Source organism: Mustela erminea, chromosome 6 (genome assembly GCF_009829155.1).
Source record: "Mustela erminea isolate mMusErm1 chromosome 6, mMusErm1.Pri, whole genome shotgun sequence".
NCBI lineage: Eukaryota > Metazoa > Chordata > Mammalia > Carnivora > Mustelidae > Mustela > Mustela erminea.
In genome coordinates, this window is record NC_045619.1 from 93,279,074 (window position 1) to 93,301,176 (window position 22,103).

General features: G+C 52.5%; 2 protein-coding genes across 3 annotated transcripts; one reads left to right on the forward strand and one right to left on the reverse strand.

Annotated features, from left to right (window-relative positions):
- Positions 1 to 32: 32 nt before the first annotated feature.
- RDH16 (retinol dehydrogenase 16) lies at positions 33 to 8,611 on the reverse strand. 2 transcript variants are annotated; one of them, XM_032348707.1, is made up of 7 exons: positions 8,512 to 8,611; positions 7,670 to 7,768; positions 5,162 to 5,496; positions 3,097 to 3,355; positions 1,448 to 1,611; positions 680 to 915; positions 33 to 302 (listed from the first exon to the last, which is right to left on the reverse strand). In XM_032348707.1, the coding sequence occupies exons 1-6, from the start codon at positions 8,568 to 8,570 to the stop codon at positions 698 to 700; spliced, it is 1,134 nt and encodes a 377-aa protein (XP_032204598.1). In that variant the 5' UTR covers positions 8,571 to 8,611; the 3' UTR covers positions 33 to 302; positions 680 to 697. The 2 variants fall into 2 exon arrangements, with proteins under 2 accessions (XP_032204598.1, XP_032204599.1); XM_032348708.1 differs by lacking the exons at positions 7,670 to 7,768; positions 8,512 to 8,611 and adding exons at positions 5,955 to 6,013; positions 6,359 to 6,559.
- Positions 8,612 to 17,513: 8,902 nt separating this feature from the next.
- GPR182 (G protein-coupled receptor 182) lies at positions 17,514 to 21,009 on the forward strand. Its single transcript, XM_032348710.1, has 2 exons — positions 17,514 to 17,722; positions 18,268 to 21,009. Exon 2 carries the CDS (start codon positions 18,284 to 18,286, stop codon positions 19,427 to 19,429), a length of 1,146 nt encoding a protein of 381 aa, XP_032204601.1. The 5' UTR covers positions 17,514 to 17,722; positions 18,268 to 18,283; the 3' UTR covers positions 19,430 to 21,009.
- Positions 21,010 to 22,103: the final 1,094 nt, after the last annotated feature.

Below are 22,103 nucleotides of genomic sequence, written 5' to 3' on the forward strand. Positions count from 1 at the left end.
AGAGGGAGAAGCAGACTCCCCGCTGAGCAGAGTGCCCAACCAGGAGGCTTGATCTCAGGACTCTGGGATCATGACCTGAGTCAAAGGCAGACACTTAACCGATTGAGCCAACCAACTGAAAGCCGGTAACTGGTTTCTGTGTCCTGTGTCATGATCCCAATTATAGACATGTCCTTTCAGCCAAGGTCTGGGAGCTGGCACCTCAGGCTAATGGCGCAGGCTGGGGTCATCATACACATCTCCATTCTATCACAGGTATCTTCAGTGGAGAGGGACATTAACTCCCCCAGGCTGTGTCCATCCTGTGGGAGAGGGACACCCTGAGTAGGGGGACAGAGGCAGAGCAGGTGGGGGCTGAGACCCCCCTGCTGCTGACACTGCCAAGAGTATGGATTCCTCAAGGTGGCAGGAGGGCCAAAGATTCTCAGAGCCTTGAGAAGCCATTCAAGGAACCAGACATGGGTGTGTGCTTTGGAATCCCTATTCCTCAGCCACAAAACTTGATTCTTTCCTCCTTATAGCTCCAGAGTCCTGAGTAATGTCCCAGGGAAGCCTGGGGAGGAGGTGGGGAGGAAGGTGAGGCAGGCGTCCTTGGTGACATGAGATTCCCCCCTCTCTCCATCTCTCTCTCGCCCCCGGAGGCATCCCCGCCCTCACATTGGACCCAACTCCCTCTTACCATGCACTGCAGCTTGGGTTACAGAGCCTTAAGGGGCTTCAGGGAGCTCCAGGAAATGATGGCATCCACCAGCACGGTGGGCATGTAGCTCATGGGGAGGTAGAAGAGCTTGGCGTCCCAGCCTGGGGAGTACCGGGTACGGGGGTGGCGGGCCGTCAGTGCGTGTTCCATGCAGTCTGTCACCAAGTACAGGTTGTTGCAACACAATGACTCCAGCTTTTCGATTGATTTCTTGACTGTCCAAAAAGAACGACATAGTCTCACATTCCAGTTTTCTTGCTTCAGGATCAACTGAAGGAAAGAGTTACGAAAAGCACCCCACCACCCCACCTCTCCCAGGTCACCTCCATGGAGGTTGACTCCATGGAGTTCAGCGGAGCCTGTCCCACCTCCTACCACAGGAACACTTTCCTCACTAAGCCCCCTCTGGCTCCATCGTGGGAACGTCTGTTCTGCAGAAACTGAGGTAGGTCTCTGCAAACGCTAGCCATCTGAGCACCTGAAAACCAGCAGTTCTCATGCTGGCTTGCCAGGAATCCATGTCTGTCTTCCCTCTCTGGCTTCGGTTTCCTCCCCAAACAACAAGGGCATCAGATGAAACAGTGGTCCCAGGTCTAACAAGCCTGGGTCTTCCCTGAGGTCACCATGGAGATGGAAGGAAATGTCCCCTCTGTGTGGGGGACTCGGAGCCTGGAGGAGGGGCCCAGGTCTATAGGAGGCACTAGGGATGGGCTTTACTTCCCTCTCCCCAGCCCACAGCTCACTCACCAGACGCCAGGAACTTCTCCCCATAGATCTCCTTCACCTCTGGGCTGGCCTGATCCCATGCCTCCTGGGTGGCCCTAGAAATTTTCTCAGGGCTGCTGATGTTAGTGCTGAAGTAACCAGGCTCGATCACAGCTACCTTCACTCCAAAGTAGGAGAGCTCCCTCCTGCAAGGCAGACAGGCAGAGGGGCAAGCAAGGACTTGGGAGGCCCCGGGGACAAACACAACAAACAAACAAACTTGGTATACACTGAACTCAGCATTGGGGTGGGAGCAACCCAAAAGCTTGGGAAGGTTCCAAGAGCAGCGGCCAAGGGGAGAAAATAATGATCGGCGTAGTCCGTATATAACGTGTGTGTGTTTCCCAGCACTGTCTGCACTCCTGAGCTCACATCCCACCTCAGCTGCCGCAGGACACTGTTCACGGGCCATCTCCTCCTGTTTCCCCACACATCCAATCCATCTCCCTTGGCCCATTTTACTCCAGCTCACCCCTCCTCAGACCCCCTCCCTTCCTCTTCTGTCTTCGGTTCTCTGAGGAACACCTTAGCCTGCATCTCAGCTCCCTCAGACCCAGAGCCAACTTCTGCCTGGTTCACCAGAGGCTGATTTGACAAACCTGAGTAAACACCTTTCACGGAGTCCTGCTGCCAGCAGCATGAAGGTTTGCAACCTGTCTGGACCCCCACTCCCACCCTGTCCCCATACCCATGTGCCCAGCAGGCCCCCTGTCCAGCCGGGCTTTGTCCAGTAGCCTGGAGGACCCGGCAGCGTAGGGAGGCAGCCATGACTCACCCTGGGCTTGGGCTTGGGCTCAAGTGGTTCCCTCACACAGCAGGCCTTCCCACTCAACTTTGCCTGGGTGCCAAATCCATTTCTTCAGTCCTCAGCTCTGGCCCTTCTCCAGGACCCTCCCCTCATTCCGCTAGCCACCACCACCACCATGGCTAACTGGCTTGGTCACAACCATCATGAGAGATGGTCACAGTATCTGTGTCTCTCTTGTCCCTTTTCTCAGCCGTCAGATTTTTTTTTTCTTCAATATTTTATCTATTTATTTGAGAAAGAGAGAGAAAGAGAGAGGGAGAGCACGAAGAGTGGGCAGAAGGAGAGGGAGAAGCAGACTCTGCACTGAGCCGGGAGCCCAAAGTGGGACTCGATCCCAAGACCCTTGAGATCATGACCTGAGCTGAAGGCAGATGCTTAACCAACTGAGCCACCCAGTTGCCCCTCTGCTGTCAGACTTTTTAGATCAGACACATATCTTGTATACTCACAGAAGTGCCAAGAAGTAATTACTGAACGAAGTCAAATGCTGAATCCCTCACGTGAAAGGCCCCCCAAAGCTGAACATTATAGGAATTATGGACATGAGCTCTGTAGCCAAACGATCTCAGGTCCAATGCTGCCTCAGACACTTCCCTACCGTGGGTCCTCCCCCCGGGGCAGTGGTGGGTGAAACCAGTTCTATACACCTGGGGCCCATTCCAACACCCAGAACACAGGACGGTGCTTCCCAGGGAATGTCTGGCACAAAGCAAGAAAGAAGCATCCAGAAGGAAGAGCCTCTGAGGCTGTGAGGAAATGAAGCCCAGAAAATCCTCCACAGAAGCAGGAGGACTGAGGGAGGGCCTCCGTCCTAGTCCAATACCTGAGGGAGTCTGAGAAGGCCTCAACGCCATACTTGGAGATGCAGTAGCCCCCACCCAAAACGGAGAGCCGGCCCATGACGCTGGAGACATTGACCACGCGGCCCCTCGCCTTCCTCACTAGCGACAGCAGGCTCAGGGTCACCTCCAACAAGCCCAACAGGTTCACGTCGAGTATCTTCATGAAGTCATGCTTGGTCAGCCACTCATTGGGTGCCGTGGGCACAGAGACGCCAGCGTTATTCACCAGGCCCCAGAGTCCTGGGCACAGGACAGGGAGAGAGCAACATTGTCTGTGTGCCTGAGTGAGATGCAGCTATAGTCCCAAGTCACCTCCCGATTCACTTTTTTACAGAACCAACAACAATGCCTACATGGTACAAAGGACAAGCGTTCAGGAGAGGAACTGGGGACGAGAGGGCCAGGGTCTACACGTACACTGATCTTCTGGATGCCCACTGAGCTAAAATGAACTGAACGCTCCTTCCCGTCTTCCTGCTCCTATGGACCTGGCATACAGGAGGTAATAAACCCCTTTTTGTGAAGAGCGTGCTCAGAGTTCCAGATAATAGCATGGGGTTCACAACTCTCATAGGAAAGAGACAGCAAGAGGTAGACAGGAATGGCTAAGTGACAAAAATGAAGAGGAAACCAGCGAAGAAGGGAAAAGAAAATTTAAAAATAAGTGAAAGGAAGAAAAAAACACATGAAAACTGATTGCCCAATCTCTGTTGGGAAAGACAGACCTGAAATTCCAGCATCAGGGTAATCTAGAGAACAGGCCTGCCCTGGACACCTGGGGACAGGCTTTGCAACAGCCTGCACCATATCCAAGGCTGTCTGTGTCAGGAAGCCAAGGCCGGCCTTTGTGCTAGGGAATTCCAAAGTCCCCCCCACGGTGAGCCTGGGCCAGGCTTCTGGAGGAGGTGAGACTGAAGGTCTTACCTTAGCCCCAGGAAGGGTCGCCCTCTCCTTCACCCTCCCAAAAGGTCACTCTCACCCCCTCCTCCTAAGTCCCCCGCTGCCTCAGCTTTCAGGAAAGCTCCCCGGAGAGAGATGGGGAGAAGAGACACACAAAGGATTTGAAATAGTCCTCAGTGACAAAGGGCTGGTGGTAGGGAGAGGTGGGGCGTGGGGAGGAGGGACAGGGTTTGACCCTGGGGATACTGGATAGGGAAGAAGGCCCCCTGTGATACTCATCCCTCCCTTGCTCAGAAACCTTCTCCGGCCTTAAAGAAATGCATGCTCTCTGATCCAGTTCTTGTATTTTACTTAACACTACTGAGAATGGAAACAAAGCTTTCGTACAGAAATCTCCACTGAGACATTATTTCTGCCAGCAAAAGTGGAAAACAAATGTCAGCAGACAACGCTATAGGATGGCTCCAATGAATGGTGGTCTCGTAGCATGCCTGGATATACAGACATTGAATATTACGTTTTGGAAAAGATTTGATGATGAAAATGCTGATCAGAGATACATAATAATATAGAGAGTGACTATGGAAACCGGGCTTTGGGAAATGTTCTTTTATCTTAATACTCGTCTATGTTTTCTACGAGTGTGTTTTACACTTTTAATCACAAAAAAAGACATCAGTGATGTCCTCTTTCCCGAGAAGAGCAGGCAGCATAATAGAGGAGAAAGAGCAGGACCCCTCACCCATGTTTGATTAGAAGTCCCTTCAGTTCTCCGAGCCTCAGTGTCCTCCTAAGTCAAGCACGGCTGATCTTAACACCCTAGAGGCCCGGGTGTGAAGGCCCCATCCAGAAACAGTGCACCTGCTGAGACCAGGAGTCTGGGTCCAGCCTGGCCTGGCCCTGTGCTGCCCCATCACAAGCCTCGAGGGCCCAACACCTCCTCCAGACTTTTGGCCCTAAACTTAGGCTGGGCTCATCTAACCGTGAGCTCAGACCCAGGCACTGCAGGCCTTCTGCTCTGGAAACTCCAGAGCTTGAGTCTTTGAAAGTCAGAACATCTCAGGAACCTCCCCAGTTTCAGAAAAGAGAGGTCTCCCTGGTGCAGAGAGAAGAAGCAAAGAGACACAAACAGGAATCGGGCCTTACCTCTGTCCCCCACTCGCTCCTTCACCCACTGGGCGGCCGCCGAGATGCTCTCTGTCTTGGTGACGTCCAGGATCACCGTCTCCAGCCTGTCTGACGTCTGGCCTCTCAGCTGCTGGGCCCCCTCCTCCGTCAGACACGCGGCCAGCACCCTCAAGCCTCGCAGGTCCAGTTGCCGGGCCAGCAGGTTCCCAAAGCCCGAGTCACAGCCTGTGATGAAGACGAACTTGTCTTGGAGGTGGCTCACCACCTGCCTCTCCCGGTACCAGCGCAGGAGGAAGTAGAGGCCCACAAGTGCCACCAGGCATAGCCACATGGCTTTGCAGGTAACGCACAGGCTGAAATGAAACAAGAGTGTGGCCAGTGATCAGGCAGGACGACTTAAGAACACATGCAACTGGCCAGCCTCCAGGCTGTCTGACAGAGCGTCCCTGAGCTTTTCCCGGTCGCCATCTTCAGTGGGTATTATTGATTCCGGTGCCATCTTCCATGCTCTTTGGTACACTTATGCCCTTTCTACCAGATGCCATCGGATTTCACCCAGAATCGTTTGACACAGAGATGATTTTCCCAGATGCTTTACCTTCTTCCAGTTCTTGTGCTCCTCCCATTTCCCTCTGCTCACCTTCTCTCTCTCTCTCTCTTTCTCTCTCTCTCTCTCTCTCTCTCTCTCTCACACACACACACACACACACACACACACACACACTGGGGTCCCCTATGTCCTAGATCTCATGCTTCAGAACTGTCTTCTTCGTTCTTATTCAAGGCTGGAACCCTGGTCTCCCTGACTTACTGGAGATTCTTATAAAGATGACAGATACACCATGAATCAAGACGCATGTGGTTTGGGGGCGCCTGGGTGGCTCAGCTGGTTAAGCGACTGCCTTCAGCCCAGGTCATGATCCTGGAGTCCCAGGATCGAGTCCCTCATTGGGCTCCCTGCTCTGCAGGGAGTCTGCTTTTCCCTCTGACCCCTCCCCTCCATGCTCTCTCTCTCTCGTTCTCTCTCTCAAATAATAAATAAAATCTTTAAAAAAAAAAAAAAAAGGCACACATGGTTTTAAAACCCAGCTTTGCTACCAACCAGCTGTGTGACCTGGGCCTGCTGGCTTACACTTTGGCCGGGGTTTCTTCCTTGGGCTCAGGATACAGAACTCAGTCCTCAGAAATCTAAGCCACTGTCAGCCTCTCCAGGGGTTAGAAGGAGAAGGCACTGAGTAGAAGGTCTCCTCCCGCTGCAGTAGTTCTCTGAGGCAGACAGATGTTCAGGAGCCTGAAGGGGAATCTGACCTCAGAAGAAAGGAAAGGGGAGAAGGGAATGGGAGAGACACGCAGGAGAGACACGGCTCCCAGTTGCTGGGAAGGTGGAAAGGAAGCACTTGGCCCAAGGGGGTCTCACTCCGTGGAGATGCCCGGTCCCTGGGCCCAGGCGCCTGCTTGCCTTGCACTCTGCCCTCCCACAGCCAGAATCCAGCCCAGACACAGACTCCAAAGGCAGAAAAGACTGGAATCCAGCCCAGACAAGACTCCAAAAGCCGAAAAGACCGATTTGCTCAGGGGCCAAGTTAGGGGGTGTCCTAAACCCCATCCGAGCAGGCAGGGTTGTAATACCATGTAACTGCAAAGACGTTGGTTCCGTGTGTGTTTGGGTGATGGTGGGAGGAGGCAGGAGCTGCCCCCTTAGCAGACTAAAGAAAGGACTGGAGAATGGCTATCCATGGAGGGGATTCAGGGTGAGGCAGAGGACGCCACTTCTACAAAAGGAGAGTGGACGGAGCTGGGGCTGGGACAAGAACAGAAGTCATTTGGACTGCTCTGGGTATCTCCTGCACTATCCGCATTTATACAGCTCCACCTGGTAAATGAGAAATAGGAGAGGCACGGGGTGGGGAGAGCGGCAGAGAGACTGCCCCACAGGAACCAGAGGCTCACCTGCCCCCAAGTTTCCCCCAGCAGGTGAAAAAGACATGAAGGGGCACCGATTAAGCCTTTAGTTGTTTTGTGTGGGGAGCTGACTAGTCTTAAAGTGTTTGTGTCTCAAGGTGGGAGGCAGTGGCAGCATGGACAGGGCTGCAGAAATGAAACCGTCCCTGCTTCCTGGGGTCACCACCAGGACCCTCCTAACGTGCTGCCCAAAGGCTAGAGGAAGAAGAAAGGAAGGAGCCCTGGAAACGCTCAGGGGTGCAAGGCAACATGCACATCCTAACTGGACACCAAACCCCACTAAGGGAGCAGACCATATTCCTTTACTTGCAAGGAACCAGAGGGTTTCTTCCTCAGTGACCACAAGTGCCTTCCCCACCAGTTTTCAAGGGGACCAGAGAGCAGAGACATCTCCCAGCCCTCAAGGCGCGCTGCTGCACTCTTGGAAATCCTCAAAGCAATGTGAACGCTTGCCGCAGCTCTCTGGGGCTGCGAGGAGCTTCAGAGTCCATCTCAGGTGGGAAGAACCGCAGGAAGGTCAGAGAGGGCAGTAAGAGAAAAGAGGCTGGGGTGCCCCTCACTTACCTGGGAGCTGTGGGGGCTCGAACAAGAAAGCCTGCAGAGGCCCCAGGGGGATGGAGACTGGTCGCTGCGAATCTCTGCACTGAGATCTCCAGTGGCGCCCTGCGGAGGGGGAGTCCGGCTCAAGCCAAGTGCGCGCTGGGACAGAGGCGCGCGCCCCCTGGTGGTGCCCTGCTGGAGGCTCAGCGGGACGACCTTCCGGGCGGCGCGACCCCCAACCCCGTTCCCTTTTTTCCATCCAGTGTGGCTCTTCTGAAAAGGGGAGCCACAGGTGATGGGAAAGGGAGCTGGAAAGGGCAAGGCATGAGTACTAGCTGTGCAAGCGTGTTTCCAGCTCTATAGGAATGTCCCCTCCGCCCCCCGGAGTGGGAGCCCCAAACTCTAGAGACACAACTCTGCCTTCAGTGTGAGGATCGAGCGCATGGATTTCAGTGGAGCCTGTCCCACCTCCTACCACAGGAACACTCTCCACTCTAAGCCCCCTCTGGCTCCATCATGGGAACGTGTGCTCTGCAGAAACCAAGGTCCCTATAAACACTAGCCATCTGAGCACCTGAAAACCAGCGGTTCTCATGCCGGCTTGCCAGGAATCCATGTCTGTCTTCTTCCCTCACTTGGCTTCAGGTTCCTCCCCAAACAACTAGGGCATTAGAGGAAACAGCGGTCACAGGCCTAACAAGTCTGTGTCTTCCTGAGGTCACCAGGTATCCACATGGGACCATGTACTTTCTGTGTGGGGGACTCTGAGCTTGGAGGAGGGCCCTGGGTCTGTAGGAGGCGCTAAGATGGGCCCAGGACACCACACAAAGGTTTGCTTCACTCTCCCCAGACCACAGTTCACTCACCAGATGCCAGGAACTTCTCCCCATAGATCTCCTTCACCTCCAGGCTGGCCTGATCCCATGCCTCCTGGGTGGCCCCAGAAATCTTTTCAGGGCTGCTGATATTAGTTTTGAAGTAACCAGGCTCAATCACATCTTCACTCCGAAGTAGGAGAGCTCCCTCCTGCAAAGCAGACAGGCAGAGGGGCAAGGACTTGGGAAGCCTTGGGGACAAGCACAACAAAGAAGTTTACCAAGACATTACGTATATTGAATGAGATGAATACAATGTCGGAAACAATTACACAGCATACCACGAGGTACTGTTGAAGTGCTGAGAGCAGGACCCAGCCCCGGCAATGTCCCCAGCCAGCGATGCCAACCTTTAGGCCAGGTCCCCTGTCTCAGCAACTCCTCCAGGAAGTGAGCCTCCCGAGACACTCAGCATCAAGAAATCCAGAACTTCTGCTGAGAGAGGGCACCGTAAAGGGGAATTCTGGGAAGGCAAATCCTCACCAGGTCACACTCTCCCCAAAAGTCCAGAGCTCCAAGGTCTCGACGTTGGCGGGCAGCAGGGAGAGAAGAGGTTCTTCTGATAAGCTGGGTGAGGTGAAGAAAGCTAGTATGACTTCAAGTTCTGGAAAACATCCTGGGAATCATCCCAGTTAGCAGAAGAGAGGTCTTTCTTGCACAGAGAGAAGCAATGAAGGGACACAAATGAATCTGGGTGTTACCTCTGTTCCCCACACGCTCCTTCACCCACTGGGCAGCCGCAGAGATGCTCTCTGTCTTGGTGATGTCCAGGATCACCGTCCCCAGCCTGTCTGACGTCTGGCCTCTCAGAGGCTGGGCTGCCTCTTCTGTCAGACACAAGGCGAGCACCCTCAAGCCTCACAGGTCCAGCTGCTGGGCCAGCAGGTTCCCTAAGCCCAAGTCACAGCCCGTGATGACGATGTACTTGTCTTGGAGATACAAGCCCAGGAGGTAGTTGAGGCCCACCTGGGCTGCCAGGTACAATCACACAGCTTTGCAGGGAACAGATGGACAAGCTCTGCTCAGAAGTCTGGCCTCCTCAATCCAGATAGCTGTGAAGACAGTCGGGCCTCCTGGCTCTCTGGCATCTTGAAGTCTTTCATTTCCCTCCTGATCACTGTCTTTCTGGAACATTTTTTCCTACCCCCAACTTGTCTGCTCTTTGGACTACTTTTATAAATGCTGACACATGCCCTTGAAAAGCCCCAGTCCTGCCCAGAAAGGAAACATGGCTAGTGCAGTGCCCCCTCACCCCTTCACTGCACTCTGCTCTCGGGTCCATGTGGCCACACTGAGTGACACGGACCACTTTGCTCTGGCTTCCAGCTTTAGAAGAGTTTCACTTGTCTGCTGACATGTAGGACCTAGAGATTCCCCAGCTCAGGAAGGTTCTTACTAGGAAGATACACCTTTTGCCGGGGGAGGGGGGGTGTTAAATTAACATATAATGTAAGGAAGCTACACTTTGATTCAAGACATATTTGCCGGAGCACCTGGGTGGCTCAGTAGGTTAAGCCTCTGCCTTTGGCTCTGCTCATGATCCCAGGGTCCTGGGATCGAGCCCCACATCAAGCTCTCTGCTCAGTGGGGAGCCTGCTTCCTCCTCTCTCTCTCTCTGCCTTCCTCTCTGCCTACTTGTGAGCTCTGTCTGTCAAATAAATGAATAAAATCTTAAAAAAAAAAAAAATTTGCCTTCAACATGTTCCCTGAGCCTGGGTTTCCTCCTTGGGCTCAGGATACAGAACTCAGTCCTCAGAAATCTAAGTCAATCTCAGCCTCTCCAGAGTTAGAAGAAGGCACTGCACTAGTGCCTTCTTGCTGCACTAGTTCTCTGAGGCAGACAGATGTTCAGGAGCCTGAAGGGGAATCTGACCTCAGAGGCAAGGAAAGGGGAGAAGGGAATGGGGGTGGGCACACTCAGGAGAGACATGGCTCCCAGGTGCTGGGAGGGTGGAAAGGAAGCACTTGGGCCAAGTAGGTCTCACTTCATGGAGATGCCCCATCCCCGGCCCGGGGCGCCAGCTTGCCTTGTGCTCTGCCCTCCCACAGCCAGAATCCAGCCCAGACACAGACTCCAAAGGCAGAAAAGACCTGTTTGCACAGGGGCTGAGGGAGGGGGTGTCCTAAACCCCACCGAAGCAGGCAGGGCTTTAATCCCATGTAACTGCAAAGATGTTCGTTTGGTGTGTGTCTGGGTGATGGTGGGAAGAGGTGATGGCTGCCCCCTCAGCAGACTAAAGAAGGGACTGGAGACCAGACAGAACAGCTGTCCATAGAGAGGATTCAGGGTGAGGCAGAAGACCCACATCCACAAAAGGAGGGTGGACAAAGCTGGGGCTGGAGCAGCTTCCTCAGGGCACCCCAGTAGCCTCTGACAGGATTGGGCTCAGGTCCATGCCTACATCCACTGGACTACACCAGCCACCTTCTCCCAGAAAAGAGGCCTGGGAGGGAGGTGAGTCATGTGGAAGCTCAGAACGATACTGAGCCTGGCTCATTTTGGCCATCTTTGTCCTCACAGCTGTCCTGTCATCATGGCGGACCCTTGAGCTGTAACCCTGTGCAGGGCCCTTTAGCAAGCTTCAGTGTTCGTGTCCTTCAGGAAGCACTAGCAGAAATAAGACCCCTAGCCAGTGTACAGCTCCCTGACACTCTGGAAAGGACATCTAGATGTGGTCCCAAACCTCTTGAACGTCCTTTCCCAAGGGGCCACAAAATGGCTGGATGATCATTGTTTGAGGGGGAGAGAGATAGTAGAAATCCGGAAGCTCCAGGTGCAGTCTGACACAATGATTTCATGTGAATGAGGCAAGGTGGGGTGCACCCCATTGTGCTAAACCCCTAGAGCATTGAGGACTGCAGCCTCTCGGGGGCAGGGACGGGTCTAGCCCCCAGCAGTGCCCCACATCCTGCAAGAGGAGTGTGTGCAGAGCTAGGTGACTGCCGCACCCTGCCTCGTGCTCCATTTTCACAGTGCGTTTCTCACAGTGTCCAACCACGTGAGAGTCTGCAGGGCCTCCATCCCCTCTTCTTTATAACGAGGGAGGAGGATCAGGAGGGTCTCACGAGTCCTCTCAATTCCAGCTCCTGGGGAGTTTAAGAACCCCTATGTTGTCATCAAGACGGAACCCTAGGAAGTCGAGGCCTCTGGAAACTCTGGAGAATTCAAGGGGCATTTCTGCCCAGCACCCATCCGGCGCTCAACCAAAGTGGGCACGACAGAAGAAATCTGGAGTCAGCAAGGGACTGTTAGGACATCTACAGAACCTCCCAGGGGAGGTGCTGGAGATCAGGAAGTGGGGGGATTCTACGGGAGGAACAGAAGCCAGGAGATGGATAGGAAACTGCAGAGCAGGGAAGAGCTGAGGCATACCTGGAGCTGCTGGGGGATGCCAGTTCCCTGGGGGCCTCCCAGCCTTCAGTCTCTCCTCTTTCTTGCACTAACCTTACTCACCTCCACATACACTCTCTTGGGAAACCACAGCGAGGAAATGGTTGTTCTTCATCCTGTGAAAGCAAAGACAATTCTCCTCCCCTTTCTCAACCCCTCCCCAGGTCATCCCATGAAGGGGAGTTCACCCTCACTCAAGAAATTTCCCAGAATTCCACAGGCTGAGTCGCCTCCACAGAAGCCTATAGCATTCTCCACTTATTTTTTTTTCCCAGCCCCACCCATGAGAGGTGCTTCAGGGCAGTCATTTTTGGCATGATGGATCTTTTTGAGAATCCAAGAAGACTCTAAGCCCCATAAAAATGACTTAACAAAATATATGGGATTTTGAATATACTTTTCAGGGGGTTCACAGATCACCTAAAGCCATTAGGTGCCAGGAATCTAGGTCAAGAATCCTTGCAATACGGGTTTACTGAAATACTACAGCAGTGGGACTCGGGCAAGTTGTCTGACCTCCCTGTGCCTCTCGCTATGGTAGAATCTTTGTCTCTCATAGTAGCCACCTCCTTAAGTTGTTATGGGGATTAAATGAGGCACCTGGCGATGTCAAGCACCTCGCAATCATGCCTGGTAAATGGTAAGTATTCAATAAATGTTAACTGTTACTATTACTACATCTCTTTTGTGGTAGTTCATAGCACCATTGGGGATGTTCTTGACCTTCTATGTAAGAAACACAACACCAGACAACTAAATAAAAGAGGAAGCTGGTGTTGACCCAGTGCAAAGAAAAATGGTGGTGGGACCAAGGAGAGGTATCTCAAGGTAATTCCACAAGAAGGGATCTCCTCTTCCTCACCCCTAGAAAGCGGGTAAGGGACATGATTATGCCACAAATTGTACATATCTCATCTCTGGCATCCCATACAATAACATTTATCCTCACTTCATATAAAGGAACTGAGACTCAGAAAGGTAAAGTGGGGGTGCCTGGGTGGCCCAGTTGCTTAAGCATCTGCCTTCGGCTTGGGTCATGATCTCAGGGTCCTGGGATCAAGCCCCACATCAGGCTCTTTGCTCAGCGGGGAGTCTGCTTCTCCCTCTCCCTCTGCCATTCCCCCTGCTTGTGTGCTCTCTCTGTGTGTCAAATAAATAAAAACAAAATCTTTTTTTTAAATTAAATTTATTTATTTGACAGACAGAGAGCACAAGTAGGCAGAGAGGCAGGCAGAAAGAAAGGGGGAAGCAAGCTCCCTGCTGAGCAGACAGCCCTATGAGGGGCTTGATCCCAGGACCTTGGGATCATGACCTGAGCTGAAGGCAGAGGCTTTAACCCACTGAGCCACCCAGGCGCCCCAAAAACAAAATCTTTAATAAAAGAGAGAGAGAGAAAAAAAAGAAAGGTAAAGTGGTTGTGCAAAGTCACATGGCTTTGTGAGAGTGACTTTGTGACTTTGTGAGAAACCGTTGTCAAAGCCAGGTCTGGCCCCAAGAAAGTGTTATGTCCGCCGTGTCTCAGTGAAGAGTGAGTAAGCAGAAAGGACCTGAGCAGAACCAAGGACAGGGCCACCGGACCACATCCTTCTTTGGGGAACCTTGGGGAGCTAGCTCCTTATCTGATGCTGTTGGGCAGACAAGGCTGCCTCTCTGGCATGGGGAAGCTGTGGGAGGAGGGCAGAAGGGCTTCTGCGGCTGGGCTGGGCTTCTGCACGCGGGGACTTCCAGGAAGCTGGCCAAACTCCTCAGCCTGGACCAATCCACAATCCATCTGAAGTGGGGTTCTCAGCTACACAAGCCAGCCAAATGGGGCGATGGCTGGGCTTCCCTGCCCAGCCCCTTCCTCTGGGGTCCAGGCACAAGCCCTTGGCCCCCACCTGACCCTGGGAAGCTGCCCGCTTTTATCTCTGTCTCCAATAACTCCTCCCTGGTACCTTCCTTCCTTTCTGATTGTTGATTACAATGTCTTGTCTACATTTTTTGAAGAAAAAAAAAAAATACTGGGGGGTGGGGGGTGGGTAGGAAGGAGAAAGAGCAAATTTCCAGGAATTGTTTTGCTGCTGCTGTTCCTGTTACTTGGAGCAAAGCTGTTTGCCACCCCCCTCCTACTCAGGTTGGCAAAAAGCCTGGGTCCTCCCCCTCTGTCTTTCCCTTCCTTCCAATCTCTCTCTCTCCAGCTGCACACCTCCTCCCTCCAAAGAAAAACAGCCCCGTGAAAACTGCAGAGCTGTCACTTATCTCTTCCTGAGGGAGCAGCTTTCCCTCTGAGCCTCTGCCAGAAGGCACCACCAGCATTTCCTCCTGCTGCAAATACATAGTCAGTGATGTGAGGGCAGGGGCCTGGGAGCAGGTGGAGGTGAGGCTGCAGGGGAGTGATGTCTCTGTATGGGAGGGAAAAGGTCAGGGGTTGGAAGATTCTGAGACCCCGGAGACATGAGCCACTAAAATGTAGTCTTGAGAGGACTGGAAATGACAATGAGTCAGAATGTGTAGAGAGAGCAGAGACAAGAACTAGGGTATCCCCGGAGGGTTGGTCTATAGAGCCTCCCTCTGCATGGGTCAAAGGTATGGGGGAGGACAGGAGAATCCTCAGAAGGCTCCCTATTGAAAAATGATATCCATGGGATAGAAATTGAGATCTTAGAGAGAGAGAGGAAGAAAGAGAGAGAGAGAGAAAGAAAAAGTAGAACTGTCAGGGAAAAAATCAAAATAAACCACATTTTAGATCATCAGAGCTCATCATGACAGAATTCTTGGTCTAGGGGCCATCTGATGTGGGAGAAGTGTGACATAATAAGAAATGTATCTGCCCCCAATTCCTGAGCTCCTAAATCCCTTAGGAAATTTCCTAGATAGCTTCAGGATGGGGACTGGTTCCCAGAAAGACCAAAACTTGATTAGAAGCTTAGAACTTCCAACCTCACCTCTCATCCTCTGGGAAGAGGTCAGAGACTAGATATTAAATTAATAACAGATCGCACCTATGTGGTGAAGTAGCCACAAAAATGCCTGAACTATGAGGTTCAGAGAGCTTCTGTGTTGATGAACATATCTACATGCCAGGAGGGCAGCATACCCCAACTCCACGGGGACAAAGCTCAGGACCCTTCCCAACCTCATACTATATATCTCTTTATTTGGCTGTTCATTTGTATCCTTTATAATAAACCAGTAAACACAGTGAATGCTTCTCTGAGTTTTGTGAAAAACTCCAGCCAATTATTGACACTGAGGTGGGGAGGGATTGCGGGAACTTTGTAACCATGTTGGACAGACTTGTGAGTACCTTAGGGACCAGTGATTTGTCACTGGCCTCTGAAGTGAGAACAGTTGTGTGGGACTGAGCCCTTGAACTTGTGGAGTCTGACACTAACTTCAGGTTGGTGTCAGAAATGATAAATTTCAGGATACCCACTTGGTGTCCGGGGGAGGGGGTTGGAAAAGTGATTACCCCTACATGTTTGGTGTCAGAAGTGTTGTGCGTAGAGAACCAGTTTTTCTATAGGAGGCTTTAGGAAAACTGCAAAATTAAAAATATCCCCTCTCATGGCGATCATTGGTGGTGATGGTTGTACAACAGTGTGAACATACGTATTTTTTTTAAGATTTTTTTTTTTTTAATTTGACAGCAAGAGAGATACAGCAAGAGCAGGAACACGAGCACAGGGAATGGGAGAGGGAAAGCAGGCTCCCCGCTGAGCAGGGAGCTTGATGCAGGGCTTGATCCCACAACCCTGATCATGAATTGAGCCAAAGACAGACGCTTAATGACTGAGTCACCCAGGCGCCCTGAACATAGATATTTTATTATTTATTTAAGTAATCTCTATGCCCAGTGGTGGGGCTTGAACTCATCACACCCCAAGATCAAAATTTGCATGTTTTACCAACTGAGCCAGTCAGGCACCCCTTATACTTAAGGCTACTGAACTGTATAATTAAAAATAGCTAATGGGGCACCTGGGTGGCTCAGTGGGTTAAGCCGCTGCCTTCGGCTCAGGTCATGATCTCAGGGTCCTGGGATCGAGTCCTGCATCGGGCTCTCTGCTCAGCAGGGAGCCTGCTTCCCTCTCTCTCTCTCTGCCTGCTTCTCTATCTACTTGTGATTTCTCTCTGTCAAATAAATAAATAAAATCTTAAAAAAAAAAAATAGCTAACAATGGGGGCCTGCTTCTCCCTCTCCCTCTGCTTCTGCTCTCTCTCAAATAAATAAATAAACAAATAAATAAATAAAATCATTTTAAAAATAGCTAAAATGGTAAATTTGATGTTATGTTTATTTCACCACCATATAAAATTAATTATTAAACTGAAAAAGAAATCCCCTCCTTGAATGGATAAACAAAATGTGGTGTAGCCTCGCCATGGAGTATTACTCAGCCACACCAGAGAGTAAGGAGGTGCGGATACCTGCCACAGCGTGGATGAAGTTCCCCAGCACTGCCAAGTGAGAAACGAAACAGATACCAAGGTCGCATGTTGTATGATTCTATTTCTATCAAATATCCATAACAGGTAAATTTGCAGAGACAGAAAGCAGAATGGTTGCTGTCAGGGGCTTGGGGGAAGAGGGAAACAGGGAGCATGTTTTGGAAAAACGTGAGGACCTACAGAGAGGTGGTGGTTACCCAACAGCGTGAATGTACTGAGTGCTGCTGAACTGTACTCTTGGTTGACATTGGTATGGGAACTTCGCTCTGATTACATACGCACACCTAGACCCCTCAGGCCAGCACACCCTTGGCCCTACAGGCCACAGAGCCTGGGCCTGGCTCCAGGGGGCTCTGCCCTCTGCACTGGGTGGTTGGGGGAGGGGGCTAGGTGTGACAGGTGACCTCTCTGTGCTTAACAAACAGAGGATAAGGAAGGCCACCCTTCATCCCCACAGGGGGTACCACAGGGTATCTCAGAGATCAAATGCTTAATAGCAGTGAAAATGCTCGGAGAAGCCGGAAGCTCTGCTGGCACCAGACAACACAAACCCACGGGCTCTGAGCCTTCGCCCATGGCTCAGAAGGAGAGAAGCGTGGTGTCTACCTGCCTCTCCTGACTCATCCTTGGCCACACTTCGTGAGACGTGTGAAGCAGCAGGGGAAGGATGCTGCTCTCCCCGCCCCCCTACCCAGGAAACTCCCTGAAGTTCAATGCAGCCCCCTTTCCACCCCCCATCCCCTGTTCAGTCTTCCCTCTCTCTCCAGATTCTCCCCCTCAGAGCCCAAATGCAGGGTGGGTGCAAGGCAGTGGGGAAAGGCAGCATGACTGAAAGTCTGGCTGATTTTCGGATTTATTTTCACCTGCCCACCCCCATCCAGTTTTGCTTTAGTAGGAATCAACAGACAGGGGAGAGCGGGATTCCAAACCCACTCAGAGTGGAAAACACAAACGTAGGTAAAGCATTTACCACAGGCCTGGCCCTGTGCTAAACACTTCACCTTGTGGGCTCACTGAATTCCCACAACACCCCTATTAGTAGACAGTATTGTCCCATTTTGCAGAGGAGACAACTGAGGCTTAAAGAGGTAAATTCACACAGCTGGTGAGTTAGGAGTCGGGATCTTCGTGCTTGCAGCCTGACTCCTCCCTGCCACTGGCACACGGGTCATCTGCTGTGACTTCCCCTCTATCTGCATTGGGGGAAGGCAGGAAAAACCCTGACCCTCTCCCACGGAGCCTCAGCCAGTGATACTGCTTCCCGGATGAGAAGGACGGCCCTGAAGCCCACAGCGAAGCCAGCCCCACGGCCACCGGCCCTCCAGTCTCCTCACGGCTCTGCAACAGCCCAGACCAGAAGCGCTCCCGACAGAAACGCAGGTGGGTATCTCCCTCTTAGGAAAGAAGGGAATCAGGGCTTGAAGACAAACTGACTTTTGTGCATGACCCACAGATGTCCCCGGGGATAAATGAGAGGGGTGTGTGTGTGTGTGTGTGTGTGTGTGTGTGTGTGTGTGTGTGTCCCACATCCATAGCCCGAAGGTGAGACAGAGTAGACTTCCTAAGGAAGGCCCAGGTGAAAGGGCTAAAAGGTGAGATTCCAGGAGAGAAGTAGAGGTCGGAGCCAGCCTGTGGCCCGAGCTATGGTGGGGCCCCCCCAGGCTGGGAAGGAATCTGGCTGGGCACAAATAGCTTTTGTCTCTCGAGCCACCGAGTCCTAACAAAACATCTTGGCTCGCAGGTCAAGTCCGGCAAGTGAGCTGCGTACTAGTTCTCCACAGTCTGAATGTTAAAACTCTCTCTCTTGCCTCTTCAGACCCAGAATCCTTTCCCAAAGCCTCCTGGTCCCTGTGGCCCGCTAACTTGAGACCTAAGGCTGCTTTTGAGGTCTCTGCTCTCTTCCAACCCTCTCTTCTCCCCACCAGGCGTGCACCAGTCCTAATGTCGGTCAAGGACAACATGGCACCTGCCCCCACAGAAGGCTTCACCACGACACCTGCTAGTGACTTCGGAGAGATCCACAACTGGAATGAGCTGCTCTCCTTCTTCAACCACACCTTGCCCGAGTGCCACATGGAGCTCCGAGAGGACACCAAGCAGGTGATCCTCTTTGTCCTCTACCTGGCCATCTTTGTGGTGGGCCTGGTGGAGAACCTCCTGGTGATATGGGTCAGCTGGCGCTGCTTGGGCCGGGCGGGGCTGCTGAACCTCTACGTCCTCAACATGGCCATCGCAGACCTGGGCATCGTCCTGTCTCTGCCCGTGTGGATGCTGGAGGTCATGCTGGACTACACCTGGCTCTGGGGCAGCTTCTCCTGCCGCTTCACGCACTACTTCTACTTTGCCAACATGTACAGCAGCATCTTCTTCCTGGTGTGCCTCAGCATCGACCGCTACGTCACCCTCACCAGCACGTCACACTCCTGGCAGCGCCACCAGCACCGAATGCGGCGGGCCGTGTGTGCAGGAGTTTGGGTCCTCTCGGCCATCATCCCACTGCCCGAGGTGGTGCACATCCAGCTGGTAGAGAGCTCCGAGCCCATGTGCCTCTTCATGGCGCCCTTTGAAACCTACAGCACGTGGGCCCTGGCCGTGGCCATGTGTACCACCATCCTGGGCTTCCTACTGCCCTTCCCGCTCATGGTGGTCTTCAACGTGCTGACGGCCTGCCGGCTTCGGCAGGCGGGATGGCCTGAGGGCCGGCGCCACTGCCTCCTGGTGTGTGCCTACGTGGTCATCTTCGCCATCTGCTGGCTGCCCTACCACGTGACCCTGCTCCTGCTCACACTTCACGGGACCCACATCGTCCTCCACTGCTACCTGGTCCACCTGCTGTACTTCTTCTACGACGTCATTGACTGCTTCGCCATGCTCCACTGTGTGGTCAACCCTATCCTTTACAACTTCCTCAGCCCGAGATTCCGGGACCAGCTGCTGAGTGCCGTGGTCCATTACCTTCCCAAGGCCCGGACCAGGGCAGACAGACAGGCTTCCTTGTCCTCCTCCTCCTCCACTCAGCATTCCATCATCATCACCAAGGAGGGCGCCCAGCCTGCTGCGGCAGTCCCCCAGGACCACCAAGCCTGAACCGGTAGGCGCCAAGGACCTCACCCCTCTCCGTCCCTCAGTGTAGATCCTACTCTCCATCAGTGAAGAAGAAAGCTGCGGGTGTAGGTGAGAGATTTGGGGGGAGGGGAGGAAGAGCCAAAATGCTCATGGTCGATTTTGAGTATGTCTTATAAAAGTGAGATGGGGAGGAGGTGGGGCAGGGAGGGGCAGAGAATAGGTCTTTGGTGGTGTCCTGTTCATTTCAATCCTCGGGACTCAAGAAGAGACTTGGGAAAAATGGTGAAATAAGTAACACAGACAGCCGTGACTCTGGCTCTTTCCAAAATCTGTACTTCCAGCTGGGATAGGCTAAAGAGAGGCTCAGCAGAAACTCGACACACTCATTTCAACAATCACCCTGGCCGGAAAGAGTGTGTTCCGCGGGGACCTCACACAACTTTCCTTCTGTGCTTGTGTGCTTGCTGATTCCCCTCCCCACCCCCCACCCCCCCCACCACCACACTGTGCAGGCTGTGAGGACAAGCGGTCAGAGGCCAAGGAACCAGGAGGCCTCAGCAGTTTCCTAGCATCGTCGGTGATATGATGGATGGAGGGGGTGAAGCAGAGGTCTGGTGCCCCACCCCCACCATCCAGGAAGTGGCTCCATTTCCTTGCTGATACTCTCCCCTTCATCCATCCTGCTTCCCTCCCCACAAAGCAGAGGAACCATCCCAGAATCAATGTTCCTCGGAGCCCACCTGCTCCCGCCTTCAGATGTAGGACATTTCCAGACTTCTAGGAAGAGATTCTATCAGAAATCCACCCCCATCCCTCCCTTTCTCTCTAGATCATGGGAAAATATCAAGGGACATCCATTCTGACAGCAGACCTCGGGAGAGTCAGCGGCAGACGCTCCCGGAGGCTCTGTCCCTCAGCCCTTGTCCCCTGAGCAGGGGATGGGAAAGTAGAAATTTTCCAAATCTGTCACAAGGCACAGCTCTGGTATTCTAAGTCAGTCCTCACCCTTAAACTTCATTCTCCCTGGCCAGGTCTTCCATTAATTTTCCTGTCCAACAACTTACTTCTATTCACGTTTGTCCTATAAATAGGAAAAGAAGCCTTCTTGTTGGCAAGTAGGTCTTCTGGAAAAGACTCATTTATCAGTTTGGGAATCTAGGACCATGTCCATGAAGGAAAAGTCTAAGAATCAGTCCCCAGCCCACTAGTTCCAAGTGCTTGGTGTCCTAACTCCACCGGAGCAGAATAAAGGGCTTGTGAATATAAGCACTGACGGCCTCTGCTCTGCTCAAGAGCTCAGTATTGCTGGAATATTTCACTTGGAATAACCATTCACTGACCTGGAGCACCATCCCGCTTTTAGAAATCTGAGAACTGCATTTATCTGATGCACTAAACATGTGCTCCGATAGTGTATGTACCCGTCTGTCAGGGGCACAGAGGGAAATGCAGCTGCAGTCCTGCTCACCGGACCCAAATCCAAAAGGGTCTTAAGTGACAGAGAGCTGCTCCGTGGCACAGAGCTGAAGGCTTTTTCAGCCAGGACAGTCCGGATTGTGACTTGGGGTTGCAGGAAGGCATTAACCTAACAATACACAAAATGAATTAAAAAAGACTTACCTCCTTTGTGCCCATATAAAAACCAAGCCCAGGGGCACTGGGTGACTCAGTGGGTTAAGCCTTTGCCTTTAGCTCAGATCATGATCTCAGGGTCCTGGGATGGAGCCCCACATCAGGCTCTCTGCTTGGTGGGGAGCCTGCTTCCTCCTCTCTCTCTGCCTGCCTCTCTGCCTACTTGTGATCTCTGTCTTTCAAATAAATAAAAAAAATCTTAAAAAAAAATAAAATAAAATAAAAAATAAAAAAATAAGTAAATAAAAATAAAAACCAAGCCCAAATCTGATGCCCTTATCAGTGCCTCTGCTGACTTGCAGCTCCAAAAGTTTCCTAAAGGGAACCCAATGTCACATCTGTCACCTCCTGGGTTACCTGGGACACCAGCCCCCCCCAGGAGCTCAATCTTCTCAAGGATTTCTTTGGCAACGCGTTGTCACCTGGGGTGGCAGGAATACCTCCTTAGGGGCTTGGGAGGCCAGAGCCCAGGGTGTGCTGACAGCAGCAAGACTGCTTTGAGCCCTGACCGGCGCCACAACTGACCCACGTGTGGAGACCAGATGGACCATGTCACGCCCCAACTTCTGATGTCTAGCTCCTTCCTTGTGGAGGTACGTTTGTTAACGACCCCATGAGACTGGGCCAAACTTCCACCTCCACTGAGTCTGCTTCTGTCCGCCTGGACATGCCACATCAGTGAATCAGATGGCACTGGCAGGACAATCCGAGGCTGAACCTCTAGCCCAACTAGACATGAGCAGAGTTCACTACTCTCTAGGCCAACAGATCCCCTGGGGGAGGTTTCCCCTGGAAAGGCTAGGCTACTGACTTAGTTTGCCACTAAAAACAGGTCAACAGGTTAACCCCGGGGAATTCCAGCTACAGGAAAGGAAACCTGTGGGGGTGCCTGGGTGGCTCAGTTGGTTAAGCATCTGTCTTCAGCTCAGGTCATAATCTCAGGGTCCTGGGATTGAGCCCTGTGTCGGGCTCCCTGCTCAGCAGGGAGCTTGCTTCTCTCTCTCCCTCTGCCTCCCTCCCAGCTTGTGCTTTTTCTCTCAAATAAATGAAATCTTAAAAAAAA